Raw genomic sequence first — 27554 nt, forward strand, 5'->3', positions numbered from 1 at the left:
GGGGGCATCTGCGGCGGCTGCGCGGAGGAGCGAAGTGCTTGCTGGGGCCGGGGCTGCGCGACCGCGCTGGGGGCGGCGGTGAGGGCCGTGCAGGCCGTGGATCTCTCAGCCCGTCGGCGCCGCCGCCATTGCCGCCTCGCTGGGTGAGCGCGTCCCGCCCGCCGCGGCATCATGGGCCAGTGCGGCATCACCTCCTCCAAGACGGTGCTGGTGTTTCTCAACCTCATCTTCTGGGTGAGCGCGGCCGGCGGGCGGGGAAGACTGAGGGGCCGGCGGGGGGCCCGGGAGAGGCCTGGGCCGAGGCGCTTCTGGGGCCCGGCGCTTCGGGGGCGGCGGCGCGGGGAGGCCCCTCGCGGGCCAGGGTGAAGGCCGCGGGCTTGCAAGGGCGGTGCGGGGGCGTCCTCGGGGCGGCTGGGGGTCTCCGCGCTCGGCCTGGCGCCCCGACCGGCTGGCCCGGCGCCAGGGGCCCGGCGCAGAGAGGCTGGGCGGGTCTCCGCGGCCCCCGCCCCGGAGCTGCCGGCCGAGCGCTCTCGTTACGCGTTCTGTCGGGACGCGGCTCGAAATGGGACGCTCCCCTGGGCAGGGCCCGGGTGCCCGCGGCGCCGGCGGCCGGTGCAAGGAGCCGGCGTGCTGCCCCAGGCCCTGGGAGAGGGACTTCCGCTTAGAGCCCCTTGTGTGCGGAGAGCCCGTTGGAGGGTGACCGGCCCAGAAAACAAAGGTTTCGACTTGATAAAACAATCCTTTGACCAAGAAAACCAGTCCGTTTGTTTTGGTGATGGGCCTGGGTAGCCTGAGGTTATAAACCTTCGTTAAAAGATGATGCCCGTGTCAGAAGATTTTGAAAGCGATGAAGTCACTTTCAGTAAAAGGTGGCTTATGAGCATTTTGGGGGCACGTCCACAAAGGAGTGCTTATAACCACTTCATCTTCAGGTCCTTACGTCACCAGGGACTTTTGTAAACACCTGTGTTCCTGTCGGTCTCTCCACCCTCTGGGCCGCCTGGACCTTGCACCCGGATAAATCTTATTAAGCATTTCTTCCCTCACATCACTTTGTTTCTTTTCTTTTTTTTTTTTTAAACAAACCCACCCTTCCCATCCCTAAATCCGCAGTAGTAGAATAAGGTTCAACCTCCTCTGGTATTGCAGTTGAAGTCTTCAGTCCCCTTTCCTTCCTCATGACTGGCCATGTTCTTAAACACTTGCTGCCCTGGACAGACTTCTCTGTCCACAGTTCCCAGGACATGCCTACGTCTCATACTTTTTTGTGTCCACATTCACCTTCCTCCCACACATACATCTAACTTAGAAAGAATCCTTTCTTTTTTACATGCCCACTCCCAAACAAAGGATGAAACTTTTCATATCCTGACCGCTGTAGCATAAAAGGGTAATTATAAATAATAAGGTACTTATTGCACACGTGTATTGCCATAGAGTCTTAGAGGATATTTACAATGTGATGAAGAGTCCCGACTGATAGTACCTGTTTAAAATCACTCACAGGGCATTGGGGTTTCCATGATTTCTTTTATAATTAGAGCAATGTTTCTTATACTTCAGTTTGAGTTACAAGCCTTTTAAAAAGTTAAAAGAATTTTCAGGGATCCCCAGATGAGAAATACTCTGTTAGATGATATGGTAACTTAGGCAGAGACCTGGCTTTGTGTCTTTTACAGTTTCTTGTGACTTTTATGGACACAACTATTTGATTTTATTTGATTTTGAAGAAGGATAACATGAATTCCAGGCTGTTCTAGCTCAGGGACTGGAATTGTTGTTGATATAAGAAAATACTGGAAACACAGGAGCTATTTTCTTTAAATAATTGTCATTTACTCTAAAATATAAGTTAATTCTAAGTGATTGCTCATGACCTTTGGAAATTGTGTAAGTAGATGCATATGGGTACTTATAAGTGAAGAAAGTTATGTTAAACTTCAGCTGTGCTTCTCTTAGTTATTATTAAGACTAATGTCATCTTGTGTAGTAAAAACATACTTTATCTAGGTTAGTAGGATAGTAAAGTTTTTGTGAGCTGTGATAAGGAATTAAGCAGACATACGGGGGTAAAGAACTGTTGCTCAGTGAAATACTAATGAGGGAACAGTATTAGAGTGACTCCTACCAAACTATTGGAATCTGGTGATGGTGTTAATAACTAATATTTATTTGAGTGCTTAATACACCCAGGCTTGTGTTAAGCACTTCCAGTGTCTTCATAAGCGCCACCTGGCAGGGCATATTATTTTGCTTATTGTATAGATGAGGACTTTAAGGTTTACTGAAGTTAAAGTAGCACAACCAAGGTGTGGCAGAACCTGTGTTCAAATTCAGGCTGTTCTGTACTTTAGAGCCTGTGGTGTTAGAGCAAAGTGATTTTTAAATGATTTGTAGAGAGGAAGGAACTTATCTCTTTAGGAAGAGTCTCTAAAACATACTGATTTTAGAACTCCTACAAGTATTTATACTATTTAACTTGTCAGTTTAAAAAATTAGGTCATTATGAGGAAGTACATAAAACAGATACTAACCAGTTCTCCTTGGGAATTTGTAATGTATCCTTCAGTTCTAGTAAGTGTATTTTTATTTAGTTGTTCCCCCCACTCCACTTGCTTTTTTAATGCCTTAATGTGTAAGTAGAAGAACAAACATTCCTTGCATGGAACACATCAAAAGTGTTTCTAGGTTCCCTTAGGCAACTTTGTAAAGACTTTTTAACTCCATTTTGTACTGGCTTTTCACTATCAGATGGGAATGGTTGATTGTGGATAAGTGTTAAAGTTTAATTGCCTTGGCAAGAATTTTTTTTGCAAGATCTTTAAACTATACCTTTTAATATCTTGATATTCTGGTTCATTTGGCAGTTTGTGCAGTGAGCTGTGGTGCGGAAATAGACACGTAGCTGGTATACTTAGGCTTGGCACTAAATGATCTGACAGCCAAAATTGTTAGTTTACCTAGTCTAGATTATTTTGGATAGTGCAGTGTAAGAAAGTTACAAAAGCACAAACTAAAAGGGGAAACAGTTGTTTCTAAAATCCTGAGGTTTGTCTTAATGGAAATAGTTCCTCTCCAGATTCCAGAATATTATGGTTTGTAGCTTGTTTGAAAGGTGATTTTGGACAACTGAAAGGATGTACAACTTGGATCTCTCTGTCTTTGTGAAATGGCATAGCTTTAAATGTGAGTGTTTAGTGCCAGACCCATGATGATGTATGGAAGACAGGAGTGATTGAAGTACCTGACTAAATTTTGAAGGCTATTTGGAACAGCCATTAGCCTCTTCTATAAACTGCACCTTTGTACCAAGAAAAGATTATTATTTAAGTGGGTCCTTTCATCTGACCCAGGAGGCCTCATCTAAAACAAGTTTAAATCAGTACTTTTCAGATTTTATTCTGTAAAGTTCATTGAGTACTTAATCAAGTTCCATGCTATACAGATCTCTGCTACTTTTTCTACCCTATGAGAAAAACCGTTTGCAAGTATTTATTTTACTCATGTGTTATAGGAACTACAAGAGAAAGTTTTGACCATGCCTGTAGAATTTATAATCTGGCACATCTATTTAGGCTGTTGTATTCATCTGTGTGAGAGGTGATAGTAACACTAAAACACCTGTGGAGTAGGTAGGAAGTACCAAAAGAAGGTCACTTTTAAATGCCTTTAGAAACAATTTGAGAATGTGGCACCTTCACGAAACATTATTCACTTATGAAACCTTTCACATCACATTTTCCTCTTGAATATGAATAATGAAGGAAAATTTGTTTAACAAATTTAACAAATATTTGAGCACCTAGTTTGTGCTTATATTACTGAAAATGGTGAAAAAGACAGTTGATGATCTTGTTATTACAGAACTGTCTTTCTGGTGGAGCAAGACGGTTAAAAATTAGCGAGAAAAATATCAGACAGTGATGTGTTATGCAGAGAATTAAAACAGAGTGATGTGATGGATTGATTGGGTGGCTGCCTTAGGTTGGCAAAGAAGGCTTCTCCAAAGAGGTGAAATTTAATTTGGAATATAAGGAGCTGATTTTGGGGTGTGATAGGGAGATGAGGAGCATTCAAGATAGAGCATGTTCAAATTACTAAAAGAAGTTTCATGCTTTTGTTTAAAAAAAGTATCATGAAATATTTCAAGGAAAACGTCTTGTCACAAATCTCCTTATACATATTTTATATTTTCCAGTACATCCTACACATTGGGTTTGGGGATATGATACTTTTAAACCAGAACCTTCATCTGACATCCTGGAATTTGTTTCTCTACCTCTTGTATTTCTGTCATTATGATGACTGCTCAGACAAAGATTGTGTCATAGGAACACACCTTCAGCTAACAGACTTTTTTTCATAGTTGTTCAGTTCACTAGATGAAAAGCTTAACTTTGTTAGTAAGAGGGTGATGGTACATAATAGACCTAGTTGTTTACTTGTCTTTGACAGTTAAGGAAGTGAGTGTTTCCAGTGTTCCTACATTCGCAGTCATCTGTCTACTGACCAAGGACCTTGTGGCTCTGAGTAATCATTAACTGAAAGAACTTGGCATTGGGAACTTGAAATCAGCCAGGTCACCATATACAGGAAAAGCTCTGTTTAGTTGCAATTTAAGGAATAGATTGTTTATTAGCTTTTTAGGATATTTATCATGCATTGACATATTCTAATGAATTTTATTCCATACGATACAATTCAGGTTAGGATTTTTGCAGAAAGTTTATTCCATAAAATTTGTACTTGCACCAAACAAGGATACCCTAAGAGTCTTCACTTAATAAATGTTCGTTGAATATCTAGGCTTTACCTGTTTCTGAGAAATACAGAGAGCAAAAAGACATAGTCCCTCCTGGCTAACAGTTTATGGACAGAGGGGACAGACAGGCAAAATCTTCTAGTAGTTCATTGAATTTAATTTCTAGGTGTACCTTAACCCCCTTAAATCATACCATAGACAGTGTCAAGTCTTCCTTTAAAAATACTGTCATCTCCTCTTTTCCCTCCAACTCCCCACCTTACTAGTTGGGTAGAGTCAATAGATGAGAAAAATTATTTGTATTTATGTATTTGTTTTTTATTTTACTGAAGGGGGTCAACATATTGTATTTTGCATTGTTCTGCTACTGATTAAACACGTAACCCAGCATGGACAAACTAATACTGTAAGGTTTAAGCACCCCAGGCTCCTATAGTAATAATGGCTCTTTTTACAGTTAAAGAAGGGTATGGGGCAGAGGGTCTCAAAAATGTGTGTGTGAATTAATGCTTCTCAGATGACCCGTTGAACACTGCAATCCGAAAATTTCCATGCTGTTATAATAACTTGGCTGTAGCAATTGGTTGATCTCCAGTTTCATTGTCACCTGAATGTTTGAGTCAACTGGTAGGTAAAAATTGGATTAAATAGAACAACTTTGTCAAGCTGGATAAACAATGACTATAAAAAAACAAATAAGAGAAGTGAAAATGGGGCAGAATTGAGGAACATGACCTTTGGAATATCATCAGAATATTAAGGGGTGTAAAAAGATTAAAATATTTCTTTAAGAATAATGGCAATAATGATGACAGTGATGTTGGTAATGCAGAAGTGGCTTATGAAAACTTTACAATAGATATTTTTCTTTTTTTTAACGTCCTTTTCTCCTTGAAAGGTGATATTTATGAAAAAAAGGATAATGTGTACTGCAAAAATCAGAATTGTGTTAGATAATTGAAACAAAAGTAAGTTGAAACCAGATAGACCCAAGAAAAGTGATTAATGGGGAGATTAGCAGAGGTCCCTAAAATTGTTGGGATTGAAGAACTGCCTATTTTATGTTGGTGGGTAAGGATAGATATAGGAATTAATTTGTGAGAGAACAACGAAGTCTTAATTTTAGATATAATTTTAAATATTTACTTTCCTGATTATGCAAAAAATATACTTGCCTTTTAAAGTAGACACTGAAAAAGTATTTTAAAAAACCACATTACCATAATTCCAGCACCCTGAGACAAACAATATTAAAATTTTGGTGTGTTTTTTAAATGTCTGTATGTGATATATGTGTGTGTGTTTTTTTTTTTTAACCACAGCTTTGTTCTCTTCAGGTTTACTTTACTATACCTAGGTCTCCCTTTTAAAAGACAAACTATTTTGCCAGATAAAATACAGGCTGCCCACTTAAACCTGAACTTCAGATAGACAGTGTATAATTTTTCAGTCTAATTATTTTCCATACAATATTTGGCACATAGACTAAAAAAAATTACTTTTTTTGTTTCTGTTTTTCTGTGTTTTGTTTGTTTTGGTATCATTAATGTGCAATTACTTGAACAACATTATGGTTACTAGACTCCCCCTAGTATTATATGAGTGTTTTTTATCTAACACACCATTAAAATTATTAAATTATGCTTTAACAAAATATTTAAGGGCTATAATGCAAGTATACCTCTGGATGCCAGGGTTTTTTATTTTCTTTTGTTTTTGCCATTACAATTTTTAACAAATAATATCACAACATTTTAATGAACATACCTTCTGTACAAGTTTTTGTTTCCATCTGACGTATTTTCTCAAGGATAGATTCCTAGAAGTGGAATTAGTTGGTACAAAAGCATAAAAGCTGAGGCTGGTATGTGTTGCCAGATTACTTTCCAGAAAGATTATTCTGTATTAATCTGAAATCCAGGCTGAGGGCCCTCTCTGCACCCTCACACACCTTTGGATACTCTTTGGCGTTATTATTGACCAGTTTGTTAGGTAGAAAATGCTTAGTAAATATAACTTTAATTTCTGAAAGAAGATTTGAAGTCTTTGAAATAGTGGTCTTTTTTTCTTGAAAGTTGATAAGAAAGTAAATGAAATATGCAGGTATTGGACTTGGTAAAAGAGTAATTATGTTTAATGATATGAAGTATTTTGTCAGAGTAAGAGTCGAAACAAAGCATGTTTGGACTACAGAATAGTATGGTAAATGGAACTCTAAAAGACAAGGTAATTTTAAGACACTTGTAATAGCACAAGGGTGGAGTTTTGCAAAGCTTTCAGAAATGCACTGTACAGAATTACCAATGGATTCCTTGTAGGAGAGAAGTGAGGTACATTAAAAACTAATAAGACTGTCCAGGAAACTGAATGAAATGTTAAAAGATTTGCACTTAAGATGAGATTTCTGCTGGCACTTTTACCTTCTCTGCTTCCATTTTGAAATTTGCTTATGCAAAAAGTAGAGTACGTGGTACGTTTTTGCCCAGTTTTTCTTGACTGTTTTTTCTCTCAACATTCTAATCACTTCTCCTTTACCAAGTGATTCTTTGAGGCAAAAATTACTATGAAGGGCACAGAAGCAAGAACTCGTCCGGATGCTGTGCTTTCAGCCCAGCGACATAAGATGGTCCCTCATTTTTACGTTCTGATTCTTGCCAGTTCTCGACATGAATCACCAATAACTGTATACCACTGCAAGAAAATCACTTCTTTTCTTCTTTGCTTTATCTTCACCCAGATGTTCTGTGGGATGCTTTCACATTCGTGTTTCTAAATTTCCATAGAGATAACACTTTTCACAACAGAGCTATTTTATCTCCTTGGTTGTAACAAGTCTGTTTTGTTTTTAATATTGCCACATTCCAGTGGCAAATTTCACTACAGTTGAAGTGCCCCTTTTCATTTCCTAGTCCTTCTTCCTTAGAAAATTAAAGAATTTAGTAGTTTTGTAGACTTTAGCATTTTATCAGCTGTTTCTTTCACAGAGGATTTGAAAAGTATAAAAAAACCCAACTGGTTTCTAAACTATAGAAAAAGCGATCTTAATGTAAGATGAAATTTTAAGAGCCTTCACATTTGGGTGTATGTAGTGGAAGGGTTAAAAGTATAAAATTAAGTATGCTTCTGGAACTCACACTAACAAAATTTTATAGCAGGATAGCTTTTGTTTTTTTAGAGGAATAGCTTGTTGTTGTGGGAAACCACTGGTTCTCCTAAAGTTTTAAAATTTCTGTGACAGTTTAGAGCATGAGTTTACTAAAAGGTAAAGAATGGGTTTTTAAAAATTATTCTTTCTTAGTTTGAGCTCCCAGCCTTTCCTTTAAATTTCTCTTCACTTCTTTGTAAAAAAAAAAAAAAGGATGAATATTTTTAGTATACTGCCCTGGCACAAATGCTCCTTATGGGCTCAGATCTTTTCAGTGGTGGCTAAAACAGTCCAGCTGCTTCCAAGTTCCACATTTCATCACCTCCTGTTGCGCGCCCCGCCTCCCAGCCCCGCAGCTGCTTTGTTGGCAAAGTCCAGGTCCTTTGATAGATCCCAATCCCATCATGACCCTTCAAAAGACGGATTTAATGCAACTCACCTTTTAGTCTTTTTAATAGCCACAACTCCTATATTAAAAATCATTGTGAGTGCAAAGTCCCTATGCTTACTAGTTGGGAATTCTTACCTATCCCTTTGCCATTCAGCTCTACCTGTGGTTCTCATACCAGTGGTTGGATGTCATTAAAGCATTTGCTTATTGTTGTTTTTAGGTCTTCAGTTACTGTTAGGACACCTAATCTGTATTTTCAAAGAAACTAATGTCACTTCATAAGTTGTCAATTATGCAACTTAAAATAAAAGCCCTATATACAGATGCCACTAAAGGAAGAAAATTTTGAAGTTGCCTTTAATTAGGAAGCACAGACTCTGTTTACAAGTAATTTGACACACATGGGCCCTTCTCAGCAATCAGTGCAGTTTCCGCTGTGGTGTGTGCAACTGGTAAGTTGCCCTCCCACTGTATGTTATCACAATACATTCTCAGCTCTGCTGTGTGGTTTGGATGTTGACCGATTTGCAGCCTGGGCGAAAAAACCGCTCTCAGGTCTTTTAGAAAAGAATAGGCAGCTTTACAAATGGCATCTCCTGTGACCCTTCCATTGCATTCATTACATGTCTGGTTCTTATTGCTGTTGGTTTTTCTGCCACCGCAGTCTCAATTTCAGATGAATGTTTCAGTCTGGAATGAATTAATCTTCCAGAAGTAATGTTCTGGAAATAAACTTGAAGGAGTTTGAGGATTGGTGGAATATAGAAGTAGGGCAAGGTAAGTATAGAGTAACTCTTAGTTACAACCAAAATTAGATGTCTGGTGCCTTTTGCTATGATAGGAGGGTTAGATGGGGTGGGGAGAGGGATTAAGGTAGGTTGAGGGGGAGGTAACTGTGGAACTTCCAGGTGAGGATGTGGAGTTCTGAGACGAGAGCCTAGGTAATAAGCTGCCGTGACCAGTGAAGCCCCGGCTCGTGTAAGCCCTGCCTTACTGAGGGTATCTACAGCGAGCAAAGGCGCACTCCCACTGCCCGCTGATCTATATCAGACATGTAGGCCCGAGCAACGATTTTATTGGCCTAGTGTAAGAAAATATACTGAAGATGCTGAAGCTTTATTGTCCCATAGACTTAAGAAATAAACTGAGTTTTCAGGTTGAGAGTAGTTAATGATACTCTGATACCATTATGGAGACTTCAGTTTGAAGATTTATGATTTATATATGTTAAATTTTAAAGGATAGTAGAATAATTCTTTTCCTCTAAGTCTCAAGGTGCTCTACAAATGATAACTCATTACACCAAATATTTTAATACTTAGCCTCACACTGCATTTGATCATTCACACATAAGCAAGTGGTATTGGGCTGTCAGCATTGAGCTGGTGTACACAATGATAACAAAATTGACAGTGATAGAGGAGGGTGTATGTAAAACCCTGTAGCTGCAGAATAGTGTCTTGAGCAGCAACTGAAATAAGTCATATCTGTTCTATGACTTTCTCTGCTCACTTTCCGCTTAGGTGCTGTAAATAAAACCATGTGATTCAGAGTGTAGTTCAAGAACCAGCCGCATCAACATCACCTGGAAATTGGTTGGAAATGTGGAGCCTCAGGCCCTAACCCCAGACCTACTGAACCAGTCTGCAGTTTAATAAGGTCCTTTGGTGATTACTGTTCACATTAGAGTTTGAGAAGCATCATTCTAAAGAATAACTAGATCTGAGGGTTTGCAGAATTCTTCAGTTAACTGAGCCCTCTCGCTCTCTACCATTTCACAATTTTGACTAGGACAGTTAGTTTTTTGGAAGTAAGTATCACAGTAATGAAATGTTCTCACTAATGAATGATAAGAGACTTTTCAGCTTCACTGGAAAAAAGTCTACAAATAGATTCAAAAGTGTTGGGAAATTTCATTAGATTATAGCCTACTAAGAAATAGTCGCAGCATTTTACTAGTTGGACTTAGAGCCTTACTTACCAGTGCCCTGATCTTGTTTTCTACAGGGAGCAGCTGGCATCTTGTGCTATGTGGGAGCCTATGTCTTCATCACTTACGATGACTATGACCACTTCTTTGAAGATGTGTACACTCTCATCCCTGCTGTAGTGATCATAGCTGTTGGAGCCCTGCTTTTCATTATTGGGCTCATTGGCTGCTGTGCCACAATCCGGGAAAGCCGCTGTGGACTTGCCACGGTAAGTTAGTTAGTGCATCTCTGACCACGTGTTGTCTTAATATGTGGGACTATTTCATTTGTGTTACTTGCTTGAATTGAACATGAAACTCCATAGGCTGGCTGTTGTAATTGAAACAGAATTAGCATTTGCCTTAAAATTGTGGCAGTTATCTCAGATAATTGCTTTTTTTGGCAAGGGAGTATTTTGAGTATTTTGAGTTATTTCATTTGTGTTTAATTTTTGACAATGTTTCTTTACAGTTTGTCATCATCCTACTCTTGGTTTTTGTCACAGAAGTTGTTGTAGTGGTTTTGGGATACATATACAGAGCAAAGGTATGTTGTCTACTGTAACTCCTATGTTTTAGAAGGTGGTTTAAGTTTTTCAAGTGGAGTAAAACAAATGCATTTTATCAGAGTAAACATTTTCTTTTGCCTTACTTCAGTTTAAAAATCTAAAGTTAATTAGAAATTATGCAGAGAACAGGTTGGTGTTTGCCAGAGATGGGAGTGGGGTTGGGTGGGGGGTCAGCAAAATGGGTTAAAGGGGTTATAAGGTACAAACTTTCAGCTATAAAATAAGTAATGGGGGGTGGGTGTAAGGTACAGCATGGCATACTGTAGTGTACTTTTGAGAGTTGCTAAGGGAGTAGAACTTTACTCATCTCAAGAAAAAATGCTGTAACTATGTATGGTGATGGAAGTTAACTAGACTTATCAGTGATCATTCTGTATTATATATAGATACCGAATCATTATATTATACACCTGAAACTAATATAATGTTACATGTCAATTATACCTCAGTTAAAAGAAATGCATTTAGTAAACACAAGTCCAGTTTCCTGACTTAATAGTACACACTAGAGAACTGAGCTCTTATGTTTAAGAATCTGCAGTGTTTTTGGCTCCTTTCTGAGCAGTTCTCACCACTGAAGATGCTTATGTAGGCATCAAAGGTGGTGTTTAGTGTGGATTCTTATCTCAGGAGTGCCCCTGAAAGCTTAATTGATTTTTTTTCCTACCACAGTAAATTTTTTAATGTATCGTGCTGTGTCAGTTGAGGTCTTCTGAAAAGCGGATGCAAAGATGTAATTCAATGTACATAGATTATTTTAGAGGAAAGGCCTATGAGAGAAAATGGGACTGGCTGAGAGCTGTCAGGCCATGATGCAGATGTAATGCCAAGTACTCGGTGGTGTAGTCATGTAGCTAATTAAATATTAACTAAATCTGTAACAGATGAGTACATGAAAAAAATAAAATTGAGTAATTTGAAAAGCCTTGGTAAAAACACATAGTCACTGAACCATATTTTTGATCAGATACGGCTAAAACCACTGTAAAAGTTTAGGGAAATTTTATTAATATCTAGTAGAAATCTATACTTGTATTGTGTTGCAACTCAAAGAAACCAAAATTGGAAGTCATTGTTGATGCATCAAGGATGTGATTTGCACAAAGCAAATGATAAAGTGCTCTAACCAGTGGATCCTAGCAAAGTAACGATGATAGGCTTACATTTTAAGATTGGTGTGAATATACATTTCTGTGCTTTTAAGCTAAATGAAAATGTTTATTTTTTTTTTAAGTCTGTGATTTTATGGACTTTCTCAATTAACCAATCAACCTCTCCTGACCATGGGAGGCTTCTCCATTTGTCAAATACAGTACACTGCATTTACCACTAATTTTAACATACAGGATAATAATGAAAAAAAAACAACAACAACAGGATGTTCCTGGGATGAAAGTATGTGAATGTTAATTTAGGTTAAAGTTAGGTCCATACGTATTTGCTAGGAATGATTTTAGAACCTTGTCAAAATCATAGATTGTCGACTTTGATTTCACATCTATATCTGACAGAGCTATAGATAGAGATACATTTGACCCTTGAACAATGCAGGGGTTAGGGGCACTGTCTCCCTACTCCCCCGCCTCTGCCCTGCACAGTTGAAAATCCCTCTATAACTTTTGACTCCCTCAAAACTTAACTACTTACAGTTCACTGGAAGTCTTACAGTATGACAGGTTATTAACACATTTTTTATGTTACATGTAGTACAAACTGTATTCTTAAAGTAAGTGACAAAAAAAAAAAATGTTCTTCAGTATTGTCACAAATCTCCAAAACTTTTTCCAATATATTCATTGAAAAAAATCCCCATTTAAGTGGACCTGCGAATTCAACCTCATGTTGTTCAAGGTTCAACTGCATATAAATTAATGAGTTACATATGGCATAAATTTCTGGACCCCAAAGGATAGAGATCAGCCAATGTTTTTTCTAGCGTCCCATATGTTTCTTTCCTAAGACATGCCTAGGTAATGAATGTTCAGCTGTCACTTACATTGCATTTCAGCTCTTTGTTGAACAAAGAATTTGTTTTAAAATTGGATTCATCCAGGCCTTAATCCAACCCCAGACTATTTCATGTGGTTAATTCGTTCATTCAGAATTGCCGACAAGCCCTTAACATTATAGGCACACCCTAGTGACTGTACCAAATGTGGAGATGTTATAGCCCTTGTAAAGTCCCTTCTGAAGCTTAAATGAGAGGGTGTTGTAACATCATACCATAATTTTCTTTCCTCATTTGAGGCAGGATAATAGAACTATTAAATTTAGCAAGCAAGCAAGTGTACTTTCTGGACAAGATGAAATTCTCACAGGAATTTGGCAAATTCCTTATTCCCCTTGGTGCACTCTATTATAGTGAATCTTCTAAAGGTCTATTCCACCGGCCTTGAATTCCTTGAGGTCAAAGCAGTCATCTTTGAATGTCTAGCAGTAGAAAGGTGTCTGGAAAAATAATTGTTATGAATTGGTGGATTGATTGAAGAAAAGAAATTGCATATCAGGACTTATAGTCTCATTTAATATAGCAAAGTGTTCTACTACTTTTCTACTTTGTACGTATTTAATATTCTTTAAATTACTTTAGAATGAGTTGCAAGTTAATAGTTGGTCAGCTGAGATGTTTGTTCAGATTTCCTCAGCCCAAAGATTCCTTATGGAAGGGATAAATACAAGTTTTTTTATTTCTGCTTTAGAAGAACTAAATTCAGGATTTCATTTTCCATTGCCTTTCTAAAAAATGCATTGGTCCTGGACATAGAAGAAGTTGATTGTAAGTTGTGATCTTATCTTCCATGCCCATTCTGAGGAATAAGGGGTCCTACCAACTCAGACACCAAGGCACCTGTTCCAGCCACTCCCTTCCCTGGTCATTTCTTCTTCTTTTCACCTTTATTTCCTTTCTATTTTGCCTGTTTTTACTTCCTACCTGTAGTGCCATTAATGCTAAACAGGCTGCTTTGAGTTAATTCATTTGGGTATAACTTTAGAGCCATTATAATTAAAATTATTCTCATTGTAATGTAGAGTTTTAAGTCAAAGGCATGATACTCCAATTTAATATTCAAATCATTGAATCATAAGGTACCAGGCAGCTGTGCCAGAAAAAGAATGCAAAGGATTGTGCCCCCACCTATGATCTGGTAATCAATTTATAATCTCATCACATCATTGATAGAATCACTACACTGGTCTAATCGTATTAGAAGGGTGGATAGAACCTGGCACAAACAGACATTATTACAGGGGTATTTCTTGCATTTTAGTGATTGACAGCAACAGGTTATGAGGAGTGTATTTCCTGCCTCTTCATTTACGTACATGGAACTGTGGTTTTTCCATATAATGCCACTGCTGAGGACTGATTTTTTCTTTTTTTACTTGCTGATTACTTTTGTGTATTTGGCCAAGTCTGAACATTGAATAAATAAAACAAAACTTATGTTGGTATTTGCCCCAAAAATATCTTGGGTCTTTATGTTGTTTTATTTTTACCTTTGAGGAAAGGAAAATAAATAGATTAAACCCACTGAAAAGTTATTTGAAAAGCAAGGCTATCCGTTGAGGATGTCTGTTTCAAGGCTCAACTCCTTTCTTTCTCTTGAACCTGCCATTTTGCACACAGTCCTCTCTTTTGAATGCTTTTAATCAGTGCAATACAGTGTCTGAATTTTATATGGAGGCAGGAAGGGAGAAAACTTCTTTTCTTACAAGAAATTCGCAGAGCTATCTGGCAACTTTGCATAAGTGCCAGTTAGGTATTTTAGCTGAATCCTTTGGCTAATGTTAATTTTACCAGTGTTTTTGAGGGACTGCATTATTTTTTTGATTCAGGTGGAAAATGAGGTCGATCGCAGCATTCAGAAAGTGTATAAGACCTACAATGGAACTAACCCTGATGCTGCTAGCCGGGCTATTGATTATGTACAGAGACAGGTGAGCTCTCTGGAGATGAATTTGCATTTGAGCATCAGTCACTGTTGGGTCAATGTCAAACTTTATTATGACTGTGTAAGTTAGCCACATACTTTCATAGCCATGGTTAATTTCATGATGTGTCCAATATTTTTACCTTCACCCTTGAAAAGTTTTTTCTACCATTACCTAGTCAAAGCCAGATAAGAAGCACCTAACTTTTTCCCCCAAAAAATAATTAACTAGAGAGGTGATAATGGAGGAGAGGTATGTGTCATTGGAAAGGTGGGAGTCCAGATGGGCATTAGAGGAGGTGAGAGGTTTTCATATACCTTTAGAAAATAAGACCAGAAAATGTAACAGACAAAATAGTAAATTAAAAAAGTTACTGTGGACAATTTGAAACATACATGAAAGAATAGTATAGTAAAATCTTGGTACCCATAAAGGCACCTCAAAAGTTGTCAACTTTTTGTCAATCGATTTTCATCTATTACCCCTACATATCTTGCTAGATTATCTTATAGCAAATCCTAGACATTTCAGACAAACTACTTTAAATACTTTGTCATTGGAAGTATTAACTCAGAACCAGATATTTATTATATAAAATATGAAGATTTTTCATAGCAATAAACTATCCCTTGTGGGCAATGTGCTTCCCTATGGATGTTCTAGAGCCACTAGTCATTATGTGGCTAATTAAATTAAAATTAAAAATTCAATTCCTTAGTCACACTAGCCACATTTTACGTGCTCAGAAACCTCATGTGGCTGTGGCTACCATATTGGACATGCAGACATAGAGCATTTCTACCATTGCAGAAAGTTCTATTGGATATCACCAGTCTAGAATACTAAAAGTTCAGTAGTACGTAGAACCCTAAAAATTCAACAAAGGTGTATGTGTTTTGTGAGGAGTAATATCTATATTCTCTTCTCCACTAGCTGCACTGTTGTGGAATTCACAACTATTCAGACTGGGAAAATACAGACTGGTTCAAAGAAACCAAAAACCAGAGCGTCCCTCTTAGCTGCTGCAGGGAGACGGCCCGCAGCTGTAACGGCAGCCTGGCCCAGCCCTCCGACCTCTATGCCGAGGTGAGCTCGGTTTCTTGGCCACAACTTCAGTCAAGCCTGGTAACCTATTTTTCTCTGTGAATTATCTCTACCTGAAACTTCTTTTCTACATGTTTTTACTTATCTTCAGTGCTATTTTATTTTACTGTAAATTAATAAGTTTACTTTATTAATGTAAATGTTTAAATATATTGTTATCTTTTTCCCTCTTGGTTTCTGTCATTTCCATTTCTGTCAATGAGAAGCAATATGTGACCTTGCGCATTTCACTTTTAAAAAAAGGACTTCTAATGAGGGTTACTTTGTATGTTTCAGGGGTGTGAGGCCCTTGTTGTGAAGAAGCTACAAGAAATCATGATGCATGTTATCTGGGCAGCACTGGCATTTGCAGCTATTCAGGTAAGCCCAGCTCGCCAAGGAATTGTTGCCAGTTTGCCGATTCTCAGATGTCAGCCCTAAGTGGTTTGAATCACAAGTGAAGTTAATCTTTGTGCATATAGAGAACTTGGAGGTGATTGAAGTACCAGCCACCAGTTTCCAACATCCATTTCCGGTCTCTAGACCTAAACCCAGAACGGTCCCAAGAAACCAGAGATCTGGAGGAGGGGGACACGTCACATGGGAGGCAACTCTCTGCCTTATTTTCTTGACTTGATTAGTGACTGACCTGTTCAAAATGCAAGCTGTTGTCATAGTGTATTCTTGAGAGGTATTTTAATAGAACTTCACAGAAGTTTAAAAAATTGTACTGCTTGATTTCTGTTTGGAAATAGAAAATTTCATTTCAGTCTCCTTTGGTACTGTTTATCTTTCCAGTTTTTATTTTTCTTCCCATCAAGTGTTTTATATGTTCATATACGTGAATCAAGAATTGGTACTGCTCTAGTCTTTTACACTAACAGACGCATTTTCATTGCTTTACAGAGAAAACCTTCGAGTAAAAGCTGAGGTTCTAACCTCTTTTGTGTTTGTGGACTTAGTTTTTTGGACTGACAGCCATCAAGGGGTACATGACATCACTTGGCACATCTGGAAGAATATCATGCCATTGCTGGTAGCTGAGGAAACTTGTTTTCCCAACTCCTATCAGTGAAAACAGTCTCCCCCTCCCCTGTCAATAACAGCCTGTGCAAAATAGCTGCTAATTGGCTAATTCTCTTGTCCCAGCACCCTCCATACCACACACATACATCTCTATCCCTTATCCCTACCTGAAAACAAATAAAGTAATTTTTCTGTCCAGTACAAACTACCTATATTCCTAGTTTCTCAGAAATACACAGTATATCTTAGGAATTCTGTTAGTCATGTCTTAGAGGAGTCTTACAACTGAGAATAACCAACCGTTTGAAAATGATTGAAAGTCCTTTGCATCAGATCTCAGATCTAGTTCCCAGACTGTTCTCTTAATTGTTCTTGAAATGTGCTACAGGCCTTGAAAATCTATTTTAAGTTGTAGGTATCTCAATTGTTAGATAAAACCAATATAATTGCTAGTTTAAATATAAGTTGCTTGGATTGTCTGCTCTGTATATTTGAATAGAAGCTAGTGTATTTAATGGAAAGTGCCTTCTAAAATGGCGAAAGAGTGACTGTTTGCTTTGCTTGTATTCATTGGTCCTGAAATTACTCATTAAAAGCCTAGCTCTTTATTTGCTATGGTCTCTGCCCTTCTAAGCATTTACTCTGTGGCTCAGTATAGCAGTAATCTATTGATCAGCAGGGATGTATGTCATATTTTGATTGTCTGTACAAACACATTCATTTAGGTAAAAATAATGAAATATGAGAAAAGTCTCTTTCCCCATGCACATAAATACAGTTTTACAGCTTGGTAGGTTCCTGTATCTACCAGCACAACCAAGAACTGAACAGGTCCAACACCACAAGGATGCCACCTGGTACCCCTTTATGACTAACTGTACCCATTTCCCTCCTGTGCCTTCTCCCCCCATCCCCTGGCAACCACTAATCTGTACTCTGTTTCTAAAATTTTGTCATTTCAAAGAATTATATAAATGGAATCATGGTGTGTAACCTTTGGTACCTTGCTTCTTAAAAACAATCTTACTATGGCTACATTGTATTCCATTTTGGGGGCATGATTTGTAATTGATCGAACCTGCATTAATGAGCACTTAACATAAGTCTTGCTAATACAGAAATGCAAGTAGTGAATATCCTCTCTGTCTATGTACAATCTATAGCAAAAATTTGTAGCCATTAAATTGAGGAGTCAGAATATGTGAATGACTCTTTGATATTTCTGAATTTTTCTTAGAAAAGGGTATTTCTGGTGTGCATTTCCAGTAACCTTGTGTACCAGTACCTGTTTCCTGTAATGCCACCTACATAGTATATTATAAAACATTTTAATCCTTGGCAGTCAGTTTTTTAATCATCACTTGCCTATGTATTTAATAATCATTTTTTCCTGGGTATTATAGTTGAGCTAAGTGCTGATTAGTTCTCATGATTTGAATATTGTGGGAAAATACTGCAAGAAATAACACTGGAGCTAAAATATTTGTGTAATGTTTCCAAGTTTATTGTTGGAAAATTTCAAGAGTCAATGGAATTTTGGTATAGCAAAGCTTTGAAAATGGTCTTGTAATACTTAGTGATAAGGTTTGGACATAAGTTATTGTGTAGAGCTTAATGATCTTTTAAACAGACTCATTCCCAAGTATGAGTAGGATGTTATCAAGTTTATTTCATTGCTTTTAAATCAGTGCAAGTTGACTTAATTGAAATAAAGGTCAGGAAAGAAATGATACTTCAGGCCCCACTTTGAGAATGCTAACTTCTTCAGTAGAAGTTAACCAACTGAAAGGAATGTGAGGGCTTTGGGATGAGAGGAGAGATTTTTTTTTACTCCCCCAGCAAATCAGTAATTTCTGAGCTTAACATTTTTATTGTTCAGTTTAACATTACCTGGAAACACAATTTGTATTCGATTTTATGGCTGTTCTAAGAATGTTTTGCTGTATAGTGAACAGAAATGTAAGTCTTCAGCAGTTAGACACTAAACACATCTAGAATTGGCTTAATACATTTAGTAAACTTTCAACAGTATTTACTTTTAAAACGTCTTCAAGGTGCTTTACCCTAGTAAGCACTCAGCTAATACTGATATAATGGAACTAAAGGTTTCAAGCATCAAGTATATGTCCTGAATGGGCTGAATATAGGCTAATTGGGGGCAGAAATGGAGTGTGTGGCTTTTACACAACTGAGAATGCAGATTGACATCCTTTTTCTCTGCACATGTGTCTCATTAGTAATCTTCCACTTTAAACTGAGATCTGTTTCTGGATCAAGTACATATTGTTGAAATTAGATTGACCCCATATATGCAGAGGGCTCTCCCTGCCTTTTAAAATTAAATGACTGACCTTTTCACCATCAATAAAAATGTAGAACAGCAACTTAACTTACTCGTATTTAGGTCTTTGGTTACTGTTTATATTTTATAAGAAACCAGGTCACAAAATTCTAGAATTTTTTTCTCTTAATCCATCTTAATCCTCTTTCTTATCCAAAGTAAGCATGACTTTATTACAATTCCAATTTGCTAACAAAGAAGAATTAGGGCTTATGATAATAAAATGATGAAGGAAGAATGACCTTTTAAAAGTAATGTGTATGTATTACCACAAAGCCAAACCTGATTTCAAAAATAGCAAACCTTGTGAAAAAAACAAAAACCTTCAAACTACATTTTTTGGCAGCAGGATTGGCTTCCACCACCTTCGTACTGTTCATGTACTGAATTCCATGGACTATTAAACAGCCTCTCCCTTCCAAATCCAGATGCCTGAAAGGACCGCCATTAAATTTCTTCAGTACACGCAGTCTTGGTCATTTCGACCTTTGTTGTCCAGTATGGTAGCCACTAGCCACTATGTCTTAAGTTCAAATTAATTTAAATAAAATTAAAAATACAAGTCCTTAGTTGCACTAGCTACATTTCAAGTGCTCATTAGGCACATGTGACTACTGACAGCTCAGATAAAAACTGTTTCCATCACTCCAGAAAGTTCTGGAGAGCAGCTGCTCTAGACTGAGAGTGGGAGTGGCAGTGGGAGAGTTTCGTTCTCTCTTGGCTTCACCAGGTATTCTTAGGTGTGAGGCAGGGAAGCTAAAACTGGGTATTTACAGTTCTGAAAAAGATAACTACTCATTAGAAATTGCTTTTGTTACTGTTATTACTGCTTCTTTAACTTGAGGTCACTGGACTTTGAAACAGCTCCATTGCCAACAAAGAAATGTACACTTGCTGTAAGAGAGTTCTCAGCATTTTTTCCATTGTTTTCTTCCTACAGCTGCTGGGCATGCTATGTGCGTGCATCGTGTTGTGCAGAAGGAGTAGAGACCCAGCGTATGAGCTCCTCATCACTGGCGGTACCTATGCATAGTAGAAAATTCAAGCCTGAGCTTTTTTACGGTCTTGTTCTGATTTGGAAGGTGAATTGAGCAGGTCTGCTGCAGTTGGCCTCCAGAGGCCATCTAGTTAAAGCACACACACGTACACAGGTATGGGGCAGAGCAGCGTGGCTCTTACGTGCCCACCTACTGAACTGCCCACCTATGACTTTCCCCCCTGTTCTAGCTGACTCTCCATGTCCCTGAGTTTTCAAGTGTGGCTGTAAATGTTATAATTTTGGAACCATAGTTGCATAGTGTGGTAGAATTAAAGGAGGACAGGGGCCTGCTTCTGTTCCCTCCACGCAGTAACAGGACTGCTGCTGAGTGTCCGGGTCCTTTCCGTCTTCACAATGGCAAACTCCTGGCCAAAGGTGTTTGGGTGGAGTGGGGAGAGCCAGCTGTCTGGTTAAAGGTTAACACCAGATGGTGCCCCTTTTGAGTGTCCTTTTAAAAAACATATACTGTAGTCCAATAAGATAGCAACTGTACAGAATGGCTAAAATAGATTTAGAATCATACAGTGTGTATCTTGGCTCATCTTCAAAATCAGACTGAGCTTTGAATAGCAGTTTCTAATCAAAGCTGGCTTTATAGGAGGAGTGTAACGTATGCACTGCTGTTTGGAAACAGTGTGAGTGTGTGTGTGGTGTATGATTAAGCCCATTCATCGTTTAAGTCTAAACTCATTAGGATTAATGTATCCACGTAACCTAGCAAAATAGTATGTAGATGTGATCTCAGTTGTAAATAGAAAAAATCTAATACAATAAACTCTGTATCACTCCTCAACATGTAGTTTTTAATTATTTTGGGACACTTCAATTCCAGAGCAGCAGTGTAATATTTTAATGTTGGTACTGTCTACAGTTTATCGTGATTTACATGTGGCTTTTTTTGCTGGGTACAGTGTACTTTATCGATGGAACCTGACAACATAGGCTTCCTAAGTAACTCTCCATCTTCAGGGGGTCTGCAGTGGGCACTGTGGAAGTCAGTAGATTTCTCAGTGTGTGGGGGGATGAGTTGGGGCAGGGACTTCCCAGAAGCTGAGAGCTTCTCCCTTCTGGCATTTTTGCTGGGTCTGGTGGTCTGGGGGGCTTTGACTCCTTGGAGGCCATGTGGACCATGAGGTCCACCACCCTACTGCTGTAGCCAAAGTCACTGTCATACCAGGAAATGAGCTTGACAGAATGGTTGTTGAGGGAAATGCCAGCTTCAGCATTGAAGGTGGAAGAGGTGGTGTCACTGTTAAAGTCAGAGGGGATGATGTGGTCCTCAGTGTACCCCAGGAAGCCTTTGAGAGAGCCTTCTGATGCCTGCTTCACCTCCTTGATGTCATCATGTTTGGCATCTTTTTCCAGGCAGTAGTAGGGACACAAAAGGCTATGCCAGTGAGCTTCCCATTCAGCTCTAGGATGAACTTACCATGGCCATGGCAGTACCAGTGGAGGCAGGGATGATGGTCTGGGCAGCCCCTTGGCCAACACACCACAACTTCCCAGATGGGCCATCCGTAATCTTCTGGGTGGCAGTGATGGCATGAACTGTTTCCACGAGTCCCTCCACGATGCCAAAGCTGTCATTGATGACCTTGGCCAGGGGAGCCGAGCAGGTGGTTCAGGAGGCATTGCTAACATCTTGAGGATGTTGTACTTTTTAAGGTTCTTACCCATCACAAATATGGGGACATTAACGGAAGGGGCAGAGATGATGACCCTCTTGGCTCCTCCCTTCAAGTGCGCCCAGCATTCTCCATGGTAGTGAAGATACCAGTGGACTCCACCACATACTCAGCACCAGCGTCACCCCATTTAATGTTGGGGTCTCACTCCTGGAAGATCGAGGTGGGCTTTCCTTTGATGCCAAACTTCCCATTCTCAGTCTTGACTGTGCTATTGAACTTGCCATGGGTGGAATCGTACTGAAATATGCAGACCATGTAGGTGAGGTCAGTGAAGGGGTCATTGATGGTGATGATATGCAGTTTGCTAGACTTGAAAGCAGTCCCGGTGTCCAGGTGCCCAATACAGCCGAATGCATTTACCTCCGACCTTTACCACCGTGTCTCAGGATGCTAGCTGTTGCTGTGCAAGAAGATGAGGCTATCGAACTGGCAGGAGCAGAGAGCCTGTGTGTGTGTTTTAATTATAACTTGCCAAGTTCTAAAGGCCTTGATATTCAAAAAGCCACAGGTTTTCTCCATCCAGTATATCTTACCAATGGCTGGAGAGCACAACATGGGGCATTGGAGGTGGGGAGGGTGGTGGACTGGAAGTGTGGGGTGGGGGAGTGGCAGAATTTGATCACTGACTAGATAAAGGACAGGAGGAAGAAGTTCAGGATGAATCTCAGGTTTTGGGCTCAGTCCACTGTTTTAACAATTAGTCACAAGACTGGAAGCAAGTAAGACCCACATCTCGGAGCATGAGTTCACATTGAATTTTGGATCTCTCAATTTTGAGATGCCTAAATATCATTCAAGTCTGTCCTGCATGAAAATGGAGAAGTTGTGAGAAAAAAGAGGAGTAAAAACTAACTCCTTTTCACAAAGTGGAAGTTAACTAAAACATTCATGATTTCAGAGAACTACAGATTTGGTATGTTCCCTGACCCATCGCACCTCTTGTCCCTGTTGCACTGTGGGCAACACTGTTCTGCTTGTCCTTGTGACCTTTCAGTACCACCTTCTCCTCCCAGCCCTGTCTCCCCTCTCCCTTTCCAGTTTTCCACATGTACCATACGTACCATCGACCCTGTCACAGGTTGGGGCAGAGGTGAGCAGTGTCTGGACTGTGATGTTGGTTGTCCCCAGCGATTTCTGCATTACAGAACTGAGCTTATAGAGTAGGAAACTGCTTTGGGAAAATGTGCCAGTTTTTAGACCACTCCTTGAACTTGCCCAAGAGGCTTGATTCCACACTCCTTTCCTTCTCTCATTCCTTTCTGCTGGGCTGGTGAAAGCAGCTTCCTTGCCTCTAAATGGTTCGCATTACCCTGAGACCTTGTTATGTGGTGCTTACTCTGCTGAGGGCAAAAGAGCCACTTTTTATATCTGAATTAATGAATGAACTCTCACGGTGCCGTTTTCCCGCCTTGTCTGCACATTGGAATCACCTGGAGAACTGAGAAGCACAGATGCCCGGGTCCCAGCGCCTCCGAAGTAACCCGGGGTACTTGTGCAGTGAAGGCTGACAACCACTGCTATGTCCTGTTGCCCTAAATTTATTTGGAAATAATTTCAAACTTAGAGAAAGTTGCAAGAATAAGAATTGTACATACAAGGCCTAAATGTCTTTTGTAAAATTCCCCTATTAACATTTTGCCTCATTTGATTTGTTCTTTTTTCTTGATGTGCTGTTTCTATCTGATGGCCCTTTGTCCCTGACACTTCAGTGGATGTTTCCTAAGCATGAAGATAGTCTCTTGACAACCATAATATGGTTCTCAAATTTAGTACATTTAATTAACACTGATACAGTGGTCTACTGTTCATCTTCCAGTTGACCTATAGTGTCCTTTATACCACTTTTTCCCTCCAATTCTGGATCTAGTCTTTGATCAGGTATTCTGGTGAGTTGTCATGTCTCTTTGGTTTCCTTTAACCCAGAGTGTTTCCATAGTTTTGTCACTTGTGACATTGACATTTTGGAAGAAAGTAGTCCCTTCTTTTAAGTGGTGCTCAGTTTGGGTTTATCTGCTATTTCCTCTTGATTAGGTCACGTTTTTGCATTCCAGTTCCAGGTGACTGGAGCACTACTCATGTCATGTATCCTCTTGGAACATCACCTTGGGAACATCCAATGTCATTTACCCCTCATGGTGATGTTAATTATGATCACCTGGTGTATCATTCGGGGTCCTGTGAGGGGAAAATGTAAATGAAACTTTAACTACTAAAAAGTTTTGGTTTTGCTTATTGCTGTTACATGAGTCATAAAGAAGAGCCCTCAGGCATCCTGGGAAACGGCTACCACCCCAAGGATCACGGGAGGAGACGCCCAGGAAAGAACTCAGGGACCCCGAGGAGGGCCCTGCAGGTCTGAGAGTCAGCCTGGGGCGGGAACGCGCTGCCTGCCCTGGGCTGCAGAGTCAGTTCACCGGAGGTGCCGCCACAGGAGCAGAGAGCTGCCGCTGCGCGGAGTAGGGCCCAGGCCAGGATCGCTCAGCGACGCTCTCCTCCAACCTTGCCAGCTGACAGAAGGGAAGTGCAGTTGGCGGAGTTCCGGCTCAGTACTGCAAGGAAGACAAAGGAAAGGTGAGTTTGGAGCTAAGAGGCAATAAATTGATATCTGGCACCCTGTTTTCCACTTTCTCCCTATTTTTTTTCCCTTCCTACTCAAGCAGTCTCTGGGAACATACTATAAGACCATATAATTTCCCACTCCTTACCAAGCTTCTCCCTAGGTTTAGCAAATATTGCTGATTCTGGCTTGATTCAGTCAGGCCACAATTATTGTTTTAGATTCCACTTTGCTGTGATGATTGTAAAACACTTTCCAATCCTGCACTCTTTCCTTATTTACTAGTCCCCCTTTCTCATCCAGTTATTTGTTTTTATATATCTATATTCATTGTGGAATGAAGGAGTCCCATTTTTTCCCCAATGGTCTATAATTTATTATTATCTTTCTGTTGTTTGTTTTAGGTTCTCAAATAGTTCCAGATTTGAGATCCAGGGGGAGCCCCGTCATGTTGCCCACTGTGCCCCGACCTTTTTTATGAAGCACTTCCATTACTTCTGATGCAGCGAGATGTTCCAGGCTCGTCTTGTACCCGTAGTAAGCCCCACCCTGGATCTGTTCTGAGGAGCCCTCGTTCCTGGCACTAGCTGTGCTGGTTTCTTCTGGGGTATCTGCTTATCCCACTGGAGCTGAGCTTACTGCCTTTTCAAAATTGTTTGATTTTTTTAAACAAAAGTAATAGTACTTTAAAAAATGCAAACCAGACAGACATCTGTAAAGAAAAAAGTACACAGGTAAGCAAGTTTCCCAGTGCTTTGTGTCCTTCGATTTTCTCTGCATACACAAAACAGACGATGATGGGTTTTGGTTTTGCTTTTTACTGTTATATGAGTTCTCTTCTATAAGGCTCTCTTTCTATACAACATAGTATATATGTATATAGATATTCTTTTTGTATCAGACTGTAGAACTTGCCATTCCTTTCTGCTAGCTGATGACTATTTAATACCATGATTAACCAGTGTACAATGGTTGGACATTTAGGTTGATTCCAATTCTGTTAGTATTTGTTTCACATATGCTGGTGCTCCTGTGTTGGGTGCATATATGTTTATAATGGTTATATCCTCTTGTTGGACTGAGCCCTTTATCATTATGTAATGTCTTCTTTTATCTCTTGTTACTTTCTTTGTTTTGAAGTCTATTTTGTCTGATACTAGTATTGCAGCACCTGCTTGTTTCTCCCTGTTTTCATGAAATATCTTTTTCCATACCTTGGCTTTTAGTCTGTGCATGTCTTTAGGTTGCTGTTGTAAGCAGCATATAGATGGGTCTTGCTCTTTCATCCATTCTGTTACTATGTGTCTTTTGGTTGGTGCATTCAATCCATTTACATTTAGGGTGATTATTGAAAGATATGTACTTATTGCCATTGCAGGCTTTACATTCGTGGTTACCAAAGGTTCAAGGTTAGCTTCTTTACTACTTTACTGTCTAACTTAACTCGCTTATTGAGCTGTTATATACACTGTCTGGAGATTCTTTATTTCTCTCCCTTCTTATTCCTCCTCCTCCATTCTTCGTATGTTGGGTGTTTTGTTCTGTGCTCTTTTTAGGAGTGCTCCCATCTAGAGCAGTCCCTCTAAAATACCCTGTAGAGGTGTTTTGTGGGAGGCAAATTCCCCCAGCTTTTGCTTGTCTGGGAATTGTTTAATCACTCCTTTATATTTAAATGATAATCGTGCTGGATACAGTATCCTTGGTTCAAGGCCCTTCTGTTTCTTTGCATTACATATATCATGCCATTCTCTTCTGGCCTGTAGGGTTTCTGTTGGAAGTCTGATGATAGCCTGATGGGTTTTCCTTTGTAGGTGACCTTTTTACTCTCTCTGGCTGCCTTTAATACTCTGTCCTTGTCATTGATCTTTGCCATTTTAATTATTATGCGTCTTGGTGTTGTCCTCCTTGGGTCCCTTTTGTTGGGAGTTCTGTGTGCTTCCGTAGTCTGAGCAACTATTTCCTCCCCCAGTTTGGGGAAGTTCTCAGCAATTATTTCTTCAAACACACTTTCTATCCCTTTTTCTCTCTCTTCTTCTGGTACCCCTATAATGCGGATATTGTTCCTTTTGGATTGGTCACACTGTTCTCTTAATACTGTTTCATTCCTGGAGATCCTTTTATGTCTCTCTGCATCAGCTTCTATGCGTTCCTGTTCTCTGGTTTCTATTCCATCAATGGCCTCTTGCATCTTATCCATTCTGCTTATAAATCCTTCCAGAGATTGTTTCATTTCTGTAATCTCCCTCCGGACGTCATCCCTTAGCTCTTGTATATTTCTCTGCAGCTCTGTCAGCATGTTTATGTTTTTATTTTGAATTCTTTTTCAGGGAGACTGGGTAGGTCTGTCCCTTCAGATCCTCTCTCGGGTTGTCTGAACTATTTTGGACTGGACTAAATTTTTCTGCCTTTTCATGGTGATAGCGGTGGCTGTAGGCAGGTTGCGGGTGTGTCAGCTGGGAGAAGAAAGTCCTTTCCTGCTTGCTGGATGCCTTGCCCTTCTCCGCTGCCTGTGTCGTTTACCCGCACTCCTGGAGCAGCCTCCAGGTCAATCCCCTAAGCTGCTGTGGGCGGGGTCTCCATCAGAGCAGTGCAGAGCCCTGTGGGGAGTGGCAGGCATGCCAGGTGCGCTCCTCCATGATAGTGGCACCCCTGCCGGGCAGCTGTGTGCCAACAGCAGCCTTTGGGTCTGGCCCAGGCGGCTGTGCATCTGGCTGGGAATCCAGTTGGCTGCTGGAAGCGCAGCTGCTCCCCCTGGCACTGCTGCAGGTGCGCCTAGGCCTCTCCCGTGCCCCTCTGGTGCCACCTCCACTGGCACGCACGGGCCGCTCCCAGGCCACTCGGTCACCACCGTGGCAGGCTTGTGCAGACCTCTCCTGGGCCCCTCTAGCGCCGCAGCCACCCACGCACGCGGGCTGCTCCCAGGCTGCTTGGTTGCCGCTGCTGTGGGCTCGCACGGACCTCTCCCAGGCCCCTCTGGTGCCACTGCTGCCAGTGCACACGGGCCGCTCCCGGGCTGCTCGGTCGCCGCTGCAGTGGGCTCGCATGAGCCGC

General features: G+C 40.1%; 1 protein-coding gene and 1 pseudogene across 3 annotated transcripts; one reads left to right on the forward strand and one right to left on the reverse strand.

The window, feature by feature from the left end:
- On the forward strand, nt 1-21051 carry TSPAN3 (tetraspanin 3). Of its 3 annotated transcripts, none has more exons than XM_036907618.2 (7): nt 1-234; nt 10306-10497; nt 10740-10814; nt 14674-14775; nt 15703-15855; nt 16150-16233; nt 20160-21051. In XM_036907618.2, exons 1-7 carry the CDS (start codon nt 172-174, stop codon nt 20250-20252), a joined length of 762 nt encoding a protein of 253 aa, XP_036763513.1. In that variant the 5' UTR covers nt 1-171; the 3' UTR covers nt 20253-21051. The 3 variants fall into 3 exon arrangements, with proteins under 3 accessions (XP_036763513.1, XP_057344997.1, XP_057344998.1); XM_057489014.1 differs by lacking the exon at nt 20160-21051 and adding an exon at nt 16759-17490 and having other exon boundaries at nt 2-234; XM_057489015.1 differs by lacking the exon at nt 20160-21051 and adding an exon at nt 16335-16639 and having other exon boundaries at nt 2-234.
- LOC118923627 (glyceraldehyde-3-phosphate dehydrogenase-like) lies at nt 20802-27554 on the reverse strand (annotated as a pseudogene).

This window comes from Manis pentadactyla, chromosome 11 (genome assembly GCF_030020395.1).
Source record: "Manis pentadactyla isolate mManPen7 chromosome 11, mManPen7.hap1, whole genome shotgun sequence".
Classification (NCBI taxonomy): Eukaryota; Metazoa; Chordata; class Mammalia; order Pholidota; family Manidae; genus Manis; species Manis pentadactyla.

Excerpts from the sequence above, each read along its gene's own strand:
- TSPAN3 (XM_036907618.2), top strand. The coding sequence starts at position 172 with ATGGGCCAGTGCGGCATCACCTCCTCCAAGACGGTGCTGGTGTTTCTC. Across the intron at positions 235-10,305 it reads TTCTCAACCTCATCTTCTGG|GGAGCAGCTGGCATCTTGTG; the intron begins GTGAGCGCGGCC and ends TGTTTTCTACAG. Across the intron at positions 15,856-16,149 it reads CCTCCGACCTCTATGCCGAG|GGGTGTGAGGCCCTTGTTGT; the intron begins GTGAGCTCGGTT and ends TGTATGTTTCAG.